The 12,164-nt window shown below is 36.6% G+C and overlaps 2 protein-coding genes across 2 annotated transcripts; both read left to right on the top strand.

Moving 5' to 3' along the window:
- The first annotated feature begins 1,366 nt into the window (after positions 1 to 1,366).
- Positions 1,367 to 4,790, top strand: LOC131661584 (protein transport protein SEC23 G-like). The gene is made up of 2 exons (XM_058931173.1): positions 1,367 to 2,125; positions 2,812 to 4,790. Exons 1-2 carry the CDS (start codon positions 1,568 to 1,570, stop codon positions 4,468 to 4,470), a joined length of 2,217 nt encoding a protein of 738 aa, XP_058787156.1. The 5' UTR covers positions 1,367 to 1,567; the 3' UTR covers positions 4,471 to 4,790.
- A 613-nt stretch (positions 4,791 to 5,403) lies between these two features.
- Positions 5,404 to 11,716, top strand: LOC131661585 (uncharacterized). The gene is made up of 9 exons (XM_058931174.1): positions 5,404 to 5,957; positions 6,060 to 6,152; positions 6,682 to 6,786; positions 6,882 to 7,034; positions 7,841 to 7,939; positions 8,044 to 8,172; positions 8,473 to 8,652; positions 9,544 to 9,660; positions 10,772 to 11,716. Exons 1-9 carry the CDS (start codon positions 5,679 to 5,681, stop codon positions 10,931 to 10,933), a joined length of 1,317 nt encoding a protein of 438 aa, XP_058787157.1. The 5' UTR covers positions 5,404 to 5,678; the 3' UTR covers positions 10,934 to 11,716.
- Positions 11,717 to 12,164: the final 448 nt, after the last annotated feature.

Here is a 12,164-nt window from a genome sequence, read left to right as displayed (position 1 = left end):
TAGGGCGGTTTTTAGTGAACCGTCGCAACCTATGTGTCGTAAAATGACATTTTTCTTGTAGTGATCATAAGATCAATGAACGCCAATTCGAGTGTGTAACATCCCGATTTTTATTAGCTATTTTATTATTTACTTTATTTGGTGTTTTTATTAATTATTTATTTTATTTAATTATTTGGTAGTATAATGATTATTTAATTATTCGATTATGTGTATATTTGTGCTATTTGGGTTAATTATCTTATTAGGGAGATATAGCTAGTTGGGTTTAAATGGTAGAAATAGAATACTAAGTGGATTTGTGGGTTAAGCCCAATGCGAGAGAACACCAATAGTTCGGGTTTTAGTGTAGTGAGAATTACACTATCATTTGGCAAAGAAGAGAAAGAGAGAGCTCTAGAGAAGAGAAGAAAAAGAGGAGAAAAGAGAAAGTGGGAACTTGAAGAAGAAGGAGATTCTTCAAGAGGTAAGGGTTTGACTTCCCATTATTATGGTTATATGTAGTTCTATGCAATGAATAAGATATATGTTTAGGAAGGGGTGTTACAGAGTGCACTCAAGTACTCTAAAAACTACGCCACGCCTGAGCTGGTCACGTCAACGCACGTGCCAGGAATGAGTGACGAAACACTTCATCGATGCATCGCATTAAATGCACATGGTTCCCATTACTTTTTCAAAAAACTGATCCCCAACGATTCAATTTTGTTCTATATTAGATCACAACATGGAGCTCGATCAATAATACTTAAGGTTTCTCCTGACTCCTTCAGTGCCCGACAAAGCTTTGAGACAAACTATTCTGGACCAACCAAAGACGCAAATTGACCAAGACCATTATATAAAAAATAATTCACATGCTATGAGAAGGTACACAATCTCCGATCTCAAATTTCCTTATACTCATCTTGAATCTAGAACTGACTTACGTGTTAAAGTGCTAACCATGCAGGTCTATTCCGCACTATCATTAAGGATATCAAAGCCACCGCTAAAGATCAACAGTTATCTAACTCTCAATTTTTTGGTTTCTTCGTGAAACCAGAGCATCAATTTCGGGCTCAGAAGCGGAACAATAATATATGTAATTGGATATCAAAATTAATATTTTAATTTATATAAAATGAGTTAAAAATAACTTTTACTATTTAAAGAAATTTCATATTTTTTATTTTAAAATACAATTTTTTTTTATTATTTTAAAGGTAAAACCAATAACACCTTAATATATTTAAAATGAATGATTATTTTGAGAATAAAAAATATTGAAATATTATATTTTTATATAGAAATAAACATCGATTTAAAATTTTAAATTAAATAAAATGAGTTGCAATGAAGTTTTGCCTAAAAAAATTATAAAAAAAAAAGAAAAAAAGGAGAAATGTAAATGAAGCCAGTTGAGTCGAGGGTTTCCCCGATGCGATGTACTGTAGTGACTCACTGGTCAGGGAAAGAATATGCCGCAGCTTTACTTGCAGTGCAGGCATCGGCTACTGTAACTTTCCTTCAAAACTAAAACCCTAACTCACTGAGTGACTCAGTGAATCAATCATCATCATCATCAATGGATTTCGTCGAATTGGAGGCCGTCGAAGGCCTCCGATGGTCCTGGAACTCCTGGCCAACATCCAAATCGGAACTCATAATCCCCCCAACAATCATGTGCACTCCATTATCCCAACAAGGCACCGACCTCCCTCTCCTCCCTTACGATCCCCTCCTCTGCACCCGATGCGGCGCCGTTTTAAACCCCTACGCTCGTCTCGATTACCAATCGCGTATCTGGCACTGTCCCTTTTGTTCTCAGAGAAACCCTTTCCCTCGCTCCATCGCCGACGCTAATCTCCCCGCTGAACTTTTTCCGACTTACACTACCGTTGAGTACTCTTCTAGTTTGCCTTTTCACCCTCCCGCTTTTGTTTTTGTAATCGATGTTTCTTCGACGGAAGATGATCTTCGGTCGCTTAAGAATGAACTATTACTTCTTCTTCACCATTTGCCTGATAGTGCTCTTGTTGGTTTGATCACGTTTGATTCTATGGTTTATCTTCATGATCTTCGATATTCTCATTGTTCAAGGCTTGTTATCTTACACGGTGAGCGTCAATTTTCTTCTGATCAGGTACCTCCGATTAATTACATTTCTATATGATATTAGTATAGTGTTTTCTTTTTGTTCTTTCTAATTCAGTAATAATCATTATTACTTAGGTTTGGGTAGCACTTACTAGACAGTTAGTTAGTTAATTAATGGCTAAATTAGTGCAGGATATTTGCTAGGTTTACATTACAGTTGAGTGAACAGTAGTTTCGTTACTTAGTTGAGCAATTGCTTATTAATGCAAGATATTGCTAGGCTTACATTATAGGCCTATGTAGCACCCTCTTAGAAAAAGGTGTGTCCAATCTGTATCCATGTCAGACACCTCCATCGACACTTGTGAATAAGTTTAATTTATTTATGTTTTAAATTATTACCGTTGTCGCGTTGTTAGTGTCGATGACGTGTTCGGGCAGGGTGTCCGTGCTTCATAGTTATAGGCATTTAAGCATTTGTAAAACTGGTTGGGTTGGGATATCCATAAACAATTTTTTAGCTTAGATCCACATGCTCTCCACTCTAGCCCATGAAAACACTTCATATGAAAATAATTTGACTTTGTTTCATCTTTTATTATAGAAACATCTTAGATATGAGCACTTATACGATAAGAGTTTATGCTATAAGCGTTTAATTAAACTGATTATTCAAATAGGGCCTATATTTGAGTGCACTGCTTTTTGCTGATTATTTGTCTTTTTTCTTAGATAAGGCAGTTCCTCAACATTAGTCGACCCCACCAACTGCATATTGGGCAAACGCAGCCTGTGCCAAAGCAGGGATTTCTGGTTCCAATTTCAGAATGTGAGTTCAGCATCACTGCTGCAATTGAAGATGTTCATTCCACCTACAAATTCAGGTCCGGTAGCCGACCCCCAAGGTCCACTGGAGCTGCAATTTCAGCTGCCCTTGGACTTTTAGAGTGTTGTTTTGTAAATACTGGCTCCAGAATCATGGTCTTCACTTCAGGACCTGCTACTCTTGGACCTGGTCTAGTTGTGGACTCTGATTTCAGGCAAACCATGAGAACGCACAGTGATATTTTCAATGGTCAAGTGAGGCATCATTCTAAATCTTGCAGTTTCTACAGACAGATTGCCAAGAGGTTGTCTGATGCGTCTGTTGTTCTTGATCTGTTTGCTTGCTCCCTTGATCAAGTTGGGGCTGCAGAGCTTCGAGAACCCATTGAGCGCTCGGGTGGATTTATGATTCTTGCCGAATCCTTTGAATCCGATCAATTCAGCAAATGTCTAAGGCACTTGTTTAAGCATGATGATGAGGGCTTTTTGAAGATGAATTTTGATGCAACCATTGAAATAGTGACCACTAAAGATGTTAAAATCTCTGGAGCTCTTGGACCTTGCGTGTCTCTTAAGAAAAAGAACGCATCAGTGAGCGAGACTGAGATTGGACAAGGTGGTACCTATGTGTGGAAGTTGAACACACTCTCTGAGCGAACTTGCATTGCTTTTTTCTTCCAAGTGAGTGATGATCAGAAAATGCAACCCAGCTCTGCATTTTTAATTCAGTTTATAACACGGTACAGGCAGGGGAACATGGGACATCGAAAAAGAGTCACCACTGCTGCAAGAAGATGGGTTGCGAATCATTCCACAGATATTGCTGCTGGGTTTGATCAAGAAGCAGCAGCTTCGGTTATGGCACGACTTGCCATTCTCCGAGCAGAGACATGCCATGCCCGCGATGTTGTTAGATGGCTTGATGACACACTTATTCGCTTTACCTCTAAGTTTGGGGACTACGTGCCAGAAGATCCTTCTTCCTTCCGCTTATCTTCCAACTTTTCCCTTTATCCCCAATTTATGTTCCACTTAAGGAGATCCCAGTTTATTGATGTCTCTAACACTACTCCTGATGAGACTGCATATTTCCGGCTTATGCTGAACCGTGAGGGAGTAGTTGGGTCCCTTATAATGATTCAACCTACACTTTTCCAATATTCGTTTGATGGGCCACCTGTTCCTGTACTTCTAGATATTCGTTCTATTTGTCCTGATTCTATTTTGCTCTTTGATTCTTTCTTCCTTGTGGTGATTCATTATGGGTCCAAGATTGCTCAGTGGAAGAAGCTTGGTTATGATAAGGACCCAGATCATGAGAACTTTAGAAAGCTGTTGGAAGCCCCAGAATTAGATGCAGAGCAATTGGTGACTGAACGGGTTCCAGTGCCAAAGATGATAAGATGTGACCAGCATAGTAGTCAGGCTAGGTTTCTTCTTGCCAAGTTGAATCCATCTGTTACTCAAAATTCAACATACACGGATGGTTCGGATATCATCTTTACCGATGACTTGAGCTTGCAAGTATTTCTAGATCAATTGCAGATACTAGCAGTGCAAGGCTGATAAAGAAGAACTTCTTAATTAAGGACTGTCTTTATGATGGTCACATGAAAAAGATAAGAAAATTGTAAGTAGTTATCAAAAAAGAGGTTACATGCATTCAGCGGATTGTTTTACTTTTTTTACTAGCTGTAAAATAGCTGCTTTCTAGAGTGTGATTAGATTATGATTTTGTCCATTAGAATAATTTTGAAGGTGTAGAATCCTGCATAAGGTTACTACTATAGATGTGACTATAAACTGTATCATCCATCACTTTGTTGTCTATACTGTAAATATCAATCCATGTTGTCAAATGAAAGATGGAGCTATTTTCTGTTTCATTGCTTTTATGTTTTGCTTTATGATCATAAATAAGTCTATTCTCTTGGTTGGAGCTCGGAAGTGATTATGTTGCTTGATAGCTTAAAAGTGGCCATTTTGGACAGATTATTGGCTGCTCTGTTTTCCTTTTTATTATCATAGCGAAAACATTTTTTAGTTAAACCTTTTTTAATGAAGTTTGACATGACACAGCTAATGGCCCATCAAATTTTTTTTCATTCTTTTTCAATGAAGCTTTCAACCAAACAGTTTCCATTTCCGAAGTCTAAAAATAAGTTTGATGTCTAAAATTAAGTTTTGCCGACATATTTATTTTTCTTATGTACTAAAAGTTTAAATATTTATGAGTTTGAGTTGAAAATATAGGGAACAATGTTAAGTAGTGGGCTCTCTTATAAATAATTCCAACCAAATCAAGCCATAAATATAATGCTTCCTTATAAATAGTTCCAACCAAAAAGCTATAAATATAATACTTCCAAACTCCACCGTATATATTGTTATTCTTATATTAAATGATTAAATGATAGAATAAGAGAGCAAAAATATTTTTTAATTTAATAGTAATTTTAAAAAAAATTTGAATAATGTTTTATGATAAAGTTTATAAATATTAATTAAAAGTGAATCTTATAATTGAAGTAAATAAAGCATGGAAAGAGTAGGTTAGGATTTCTGTGTGTTGTGGTGGCATTTTCACAAGCCATGTGTACAGTGGCCCACTCCGTTTGCAGCAACAGCCGTAACAAAACCCTTCTCCATTTCATTTCACAGTAAAATGCATGCAATTCCGTTCTTCGACCTCTTTCTAAAATCTACTCCTCTTAAACTAACTACCACTATTTCATTACTCAAATCTCGAATCGAAATTTACAAACCCTAGAATTATGGCGAAGAAACGCGTTCCCGATTGGCTCAACAGTCCTATCTGGTCCTCCCCCTCCGACCACCACCGCTTTACCGCCGCCTTTGACCCGCCGGAACCTCCCTCTCCACCCCCTGTTACCGTCAATGAAGATCCTCCTTTAATTCAACATTCGCGAACCAATCACAATGGCATTGCCAGTTCATCTCCATCTTCTTCTTCATCCTCCGCTTCTACCTCCTCCGCCGATGATATGTCCGTCTCTCGTCGGGCCCAGTGCCAGGCCCAGTTGTTAGCCGAGGTAGGTTTCGTTTCACTCCATCATCCTTACTCTGAAATCAAAAAGCTTATAGTTGTTATTGTTCAGTTATGATGATATTGCTAACTCTTTGGTTTCTAATAGTTATCTAGGAAGGTAATAGATATGCGGGAATTGAGAAGAATTGCTTCTCAAGGGATACCCGATTTTCCTGGTTTACGTTCTACTGTCTGGAAGGTACCTTTCCATTTTTTTCTTTGAAATTCAATTAAGGCATGGATGAACAATTTAATTAAGTGTTTATAGCTTAATCCTTGTTTATCATATAAGTGTTTATGTTTAAGCTATTTATATAACATAATAACTCTAAGTAAAGTTAAATGGTTTTCATATAAACTATTTTCATTAGTTATTTTGAAGAGCTTATGAAAATAAGCTGAAAACAACTTTTGAGCATGTCATATACTGTTCCCACAAGCCCTCACAAGAATTTATGAAAATAAGCTGAAAACAACTTATGAACCTGTCATATACTGTTCCATCAAGCCCTCACAAATATGACCACTTTCATCACTCCCAATTCTTGATAAAGTATACTTTAGTGAAAACATCATTCTCTCTCTTTCATTTACAGACTTTTCTTAGTATGTGTGAAATGGTGGGAGGGAGGGAGTAATAGATAAGCTTAAATAAGTCAATTCAAATAGGCCCCATGTAAAAGATCAATGTATATTGTTGTTGCAATTTATTTGTGTATTTTTTGCAGCTTCTGCTAGGGTATCTACCACCAGATCACGCCCTTTGGTCCTCTGAATTAGCAAAGAAGAGGTCTCAATACAAACGTTTCAAACAAGACATTCTTATCAATCCTGTAAGTTAGTTGGCTTTATTGGTTATTCTAACTATTGAATATTCTATTTGCTTTGTCTACTTAGCCCCCGTCTGAATGTTTTTGTGGCTAGTTAGTCAGAAATCACGAGGAGGATGTGGGACTCTGCTAGTTATGATGCCGATGAACTCAAATGTGAGACCAGGTGCATGCTTCCTAGATCACAAGTCACTCACGAGGAACATCCTTTGAGTCTTGGCAAGACCAGCATTTGGAATCAGTTTTTCCAGGTACTAGTCTAGTATATGCAAACTTTTTTCTATATTGAGGAGTGCTAGCAACACTCTCTTTTGAACACTCTCTCAAACACTCACTTTTTTATTGGTTGAAACATGTGTGGGCCCCTCATTTTGAAAATAGCTCCCACATAAAGTAGTAGGACCCACACATATTTCAACCAATAAGAAAGTGAGTGTTTGAGAGAGTGTTCAAAAGAGAGTGTTGCTAGCATTTCTCTTCTATATTTGAAAGCTACCTGTTTTCCCCTTCTTTGTGAACTGTGTTTATGCTTCTTTGCACCACAACCACTGTCTTTATTATAATTACTGTATTCTCTGTTGTGAAGTAAGCTTCTAGATTATTATAGTATATGCTATGCGAGTTCTTCATGTCACGGCTTATTTTATTTGTACAATAAGTCAATAACACATGGTCTCCAGCTAATTATATTTATCAAACACGCTGCCACATACAGCTGATGGTCTTGCTGTTATTGATATTTTAATTTTGGAAAATACTAATGAGTGCTCTTAATGCATTGTTTGAGTAGTCAAAAGTGGTAACTTCTACATAGAAAGTTGTGTATTTATTACTTTTAGTTTTACATATGTTTTGACTTGTATTTTCAAGACAATATATATTTTTATGAATACCTTAAACAATGGCCTCAGGGCTTGTTAGCATGACCCTTTAATTTTTAATAAAGTTAATGCTCATTTTTTACCTCACAAACTATCTGAATGTATCTCATAATGTGCTGTATTCTGGGTAGCGAAGGGCTATTGTGATAGTAAATGTTACAGTTTGTGTGTTTTAGGATACTGGTATCATAGAGCAGATTGACCGCGATGTGAAGCGTACTCATCCAGATATGCACTTCTTCTGTGGTGATTCTCAATTAGCAAAATCTAATCAGGTTGTTCCTTTGTTTCTTTTGAAACTCATGCAAACTTAATAACTGAAACCTTTTTCTTGTCATGAATCTTTTGAATTGATTTTCTTTTCTGGGGGCATTTTCAGGAGGCCTTAAAGAACATATTAATTATTTTTGCAAAGTTGAACCCAGGTATTAGATATGTTCAAGGGATGCATGAAGTATTGGCTCCTTTATTCTATGTGTTCAGGAATGATCCGGACGAGGAAAATGCAGTGAGTACATATCCTTGCAAGCACTCCTCTCCCGCCTCTCTTTCTCTTTAAGTTTGAAAATGTATTATTGCTTTCTGAGAGAATTATAGGACATAAAATATTGTCAAATTTATAAAAATCAGCTTTCCCATTTACATAAATGAAAAGATATGAAATGATTAATATGTCCACAGGAACGTTGACAGGCTTTTTGTTTTCAAAAATAGTTTCTCAAATAGCAGCGGTTGAGTAATGTAGATTCGGGTTACTCATGTTACATTCTTTTAATTTTGTTCAACTGTTGCCAATTATTATATGCAGGCCTTTTCTGAACCAGACACATTCTTTTGTTTTGTTGAAGTAATGAGTGGATTCCGAGATAATTTTTGTCAACAGCTTGACAATAGTGTTGTTGGAATTCGTTCGACTATAACAAGATTGTCTCATCTTTTGAGAGAACACGATGAAGAACTATGGCGTCATCTTGAGGTCACGACCAAAGTAAGACACATTTTTAAGTACATGTTCTATCAATATAACAAAACCATTTTAATAATTTGAGATGGAAGCAGCATTTAGTGGGAGAGTTTATCCTTTGTTAGTTATTGATTAACTCAATTTGGTTGGCACATGAATGATGAGGATATTGTCCTGTGCAGCTGTGCTCGGTTTTGTTAAATTTTTGTTTATTTTTAAAAAATATTTTCATATCTTCAATATTAATAAATGTTAAATTAACTAGAAAGTGTGTTTCTGTTGGTAGACATCGGAAGTTACGAATGTTAGAAACACAATAACAATAACAGTCCAGTAGACAGTTAATTGTGAGAGGGGGTGGGAACAAATAGGGAGGAGGGGAAGTTTGTTAGATTTTTCTTTTTCTTCTCATTCTACACTGTTGAACACCTGCAAGGGATTTTCCATTCTTTGCATTCTTCATCTCCATGTCTAATTGTACATCTTGATACTGCCTAGTGTTAGACACCAGAGTTGGATAGTATTGATACTGAAGTAAAACTAATCAGAGAAATAATGGAAAACTATGGTAATGAATGAATATGATCTCCTTGCAGAATAGAAATAAGAAAAACAGAGACTATAAAACCCCCTCTCTGGGGAAGGCCCTGTTCTCCACTCAACCAAGCCAGATACTTTTTACTCATGATTTTTCATACCCCTTTTTTACTACCCCCTTCAAATACGCCTTCTCTCCCCTCCTTGTCCTCCTTTCTGATTCTTGAATCTTTTTTTGCCTGTTAATTCTGTTATAACCTTCCTACTTTTTGTGTCTGTTTTACTACTGTTTTTCTGTAATTCTGTATTTGAGAATGTGCTTACTAGTTGTTGTGCAGTCAATTAGAAAAATCTCACATTTCTGTTTCTAAATATCAGGTCAACCCCCAATTTTATGCATTTAGGTGGATTACTCTCCTCTTGACTCAAGACTTCAATTTTTCTGAGATCCTTCGGATTTGGGACACCCTTTTAAGTGATCCTGATGGTCTACAGGTACAAATTTATTCCATTCTTCTACCTTGTATTATGTTGGGTTATAGGTTATTTGAAAATATCTTGTAGTATCTTGATTGTATCTTAGATTGTTTTTGAGTGACTTAGATGGTCTCAGGATTAGTTGACATTATAAGAGATGATTTTAAGTTAAGTTACTTTTTGATAGCAAATATGAAGCAAAGGACTTGGCTCCTATTAATAGCGTCTGTGACGCCGAACTGCTCCGCAATGGCTTTTCTGATTGCAGACGGCCACCGCGCCGCACTGCTCTCCCGGGATAGCGCCACTATCGATAACTCTGAGACAAATAAGGAACCACCCCAACCACCATAAAACTCTCCTAGGACTCCTTCAAAAGATGTCCACAACAAAAGGAAATGATTTTTAAAAAAACAACACAAAACAACACAATACTCCCACTTTTCATTCAGCAAAGAAGATAATTTTTTTTTTTTTGAAATCTTGGTATCCGGCCTTGCGATCGACTAATCCCACCGTCCATTAGCGGGGGCCCTGTGTAAAGCCAGAACAAATAATCCAAGAAGACCAATTCCACCGTCCACTAGCGGGAGCCTAGCTCTGTATGGACTGGTCCAACACAAGGATTGTTAGCTCCCAGCGGGGTTAGTACTCAGGACCTTGAGAGGAGCACACTCTCAAGAACCAAGTCTCCACCGCTAGACCAACCCTTGGGGGTTAAAAGATAATTTTATTACTTCATACTGCTTGTGCTGGATAAATACTGAATTGTTAATCTGTTAATTAACAGTGATTCACTGCTTACTATACTTTATAATGTCTATCCTATTTCACCCTTGGAAAAATATATACACACTGAATGTTATAGGATGCTACTGTAAAGGAGTCGGAGAGATGATTAGTCATGGTATTGGATGGTTTATATATTTTATAGAACAAAGTCATATGCTCCTTCATTTTATGCTGTACTTAATTGTGCAAGGGTATATTACACTTACAAGTCATGTGCTTTTCGTGACATTTACCAGTAGATTCATTTTATCTCAAATTGTGTTTTATTTTACTAAGTACCTTGCAATTCTTTTAGTGGAAATAGAAAAACTGGAAACAAACTCTTATTACTGTGTAGGAGACACTTCTACGGATATGCTGTGCAATGCTAATTCTCGTTCGGAGGCGCCTCCTGGCGGGTGATTTCACTTCTAATCTCAAATTGCTGCAAAGTTATCCTTCTACAAACATTAGTCATTTGCTCCATGTTGCCAATAAGTTACGTGTACAGTCAGTGTAATGGTTTTACCAGCAGTTTTTTTTTTTTTTTTTTTTTTTGCATTTTGTTTTAGCTTTCTACATAGCATTTTAATTTTATGTTTGTAAATTACTATGTAAATGTTGGTTAAAAGCAACAATTGGTATTGTTTTATACTCAAATTTTCTTTTTAAAATTTTGTTTATTGTAATTTGTAAGCCTTAAATTACCATGATCTTGGTGAAATTCTTTTGTATTCATTTCCCACTTAAAAAAGACATGATTGATGGAACTTCTTAAGAGACTGTATTAATATTCGAGGCTTTAAGTTGCGCATTCTTGTCGATATGGATGATGGCTTGGCTTTCAAAATTTTGGCCGCGTATCACTCACTTAATTTTGCATTTCTTTTTATATTCGGTTAAACGACCAAATATGACAACATAATCCATACTTGTGTTGCGGATACCCCATCCAAAACCTACTCCGAGTTTGATGGAGAGTATCCTTTTGACAACATAGTCATACATCGATAAATAAATCATGATACTCACTGGCGAAGCCAAGGCCCGACCAGACTGGGCACCTGCCCGGGCTCATCCTCCGTTTATCATGTAAATCATGAGGTTTCACGACTGATCATCCAACAAACGCACTATGAATATTCTCACCAATGCTTCCCCGAATTACTCCCTCACTATCTGTCGCGGCGAAGTGGTTCTGGCACCCTCAGATCTCTTAGATTAACATCAATATTGATTTGAGTTTTCTCTGCAATTTGTTTAGGACAGTTCAGAATTTCTATGGTTGCTAGAAAAGTTTGCGATTCTGTTTGTGTTTTTTTGGTTTTTCACAGTAAGCTATTTTTAATGGTTTCGACATAGTTTCGAGTTGTGCTATAGCATGCTTGTGATTTGATTTTGGTGCGAATTTTGGATTGAATTGAATAAATAGCAAGCAAACAACATTATAGCGATAACTGGTATGAGCAAATGCCGGTAAAAATGAAGAAAATGGTGATCCCGTCTTCGCTTACAAGGTACTCGATAAAATGCCACAACCAGTTTTCTTGATTCTTTTGCTTGTTTTGATTACACTTCTTGATTATCATTTCAGTTTAGTTTTTTGATTTGTTTTGGGAGTTCAGATTTCATGTCAAATCATGGCAACAAGTGAATCAAAGTAGTACATTAATGTGTTTAGTATAGTTACTGATACATTGATCTAATGGGGATTTGCACTTACTTACTTACATACTATTTTATTTTCACGA

Source organism: Vicia villosa, linkage group LG3 (assembly GCF_029867415.1).
Source record: "Vicia villosa cultivar HV-30 ecotype Madison, WI linkage group LG3, Vvil1.0, whole genome shotgun sequence".
NCBI classification, from domain to species: domain Eukaryota; kingdom Viridiplantae; phylum Streptophyta; class Magnoliopsida; order Fabales; family Fabaceae; genus Vicia; species Vicia villosa.
This window is presented reverse-complemented; position numbering and strand designations above follow the sequence as displayed.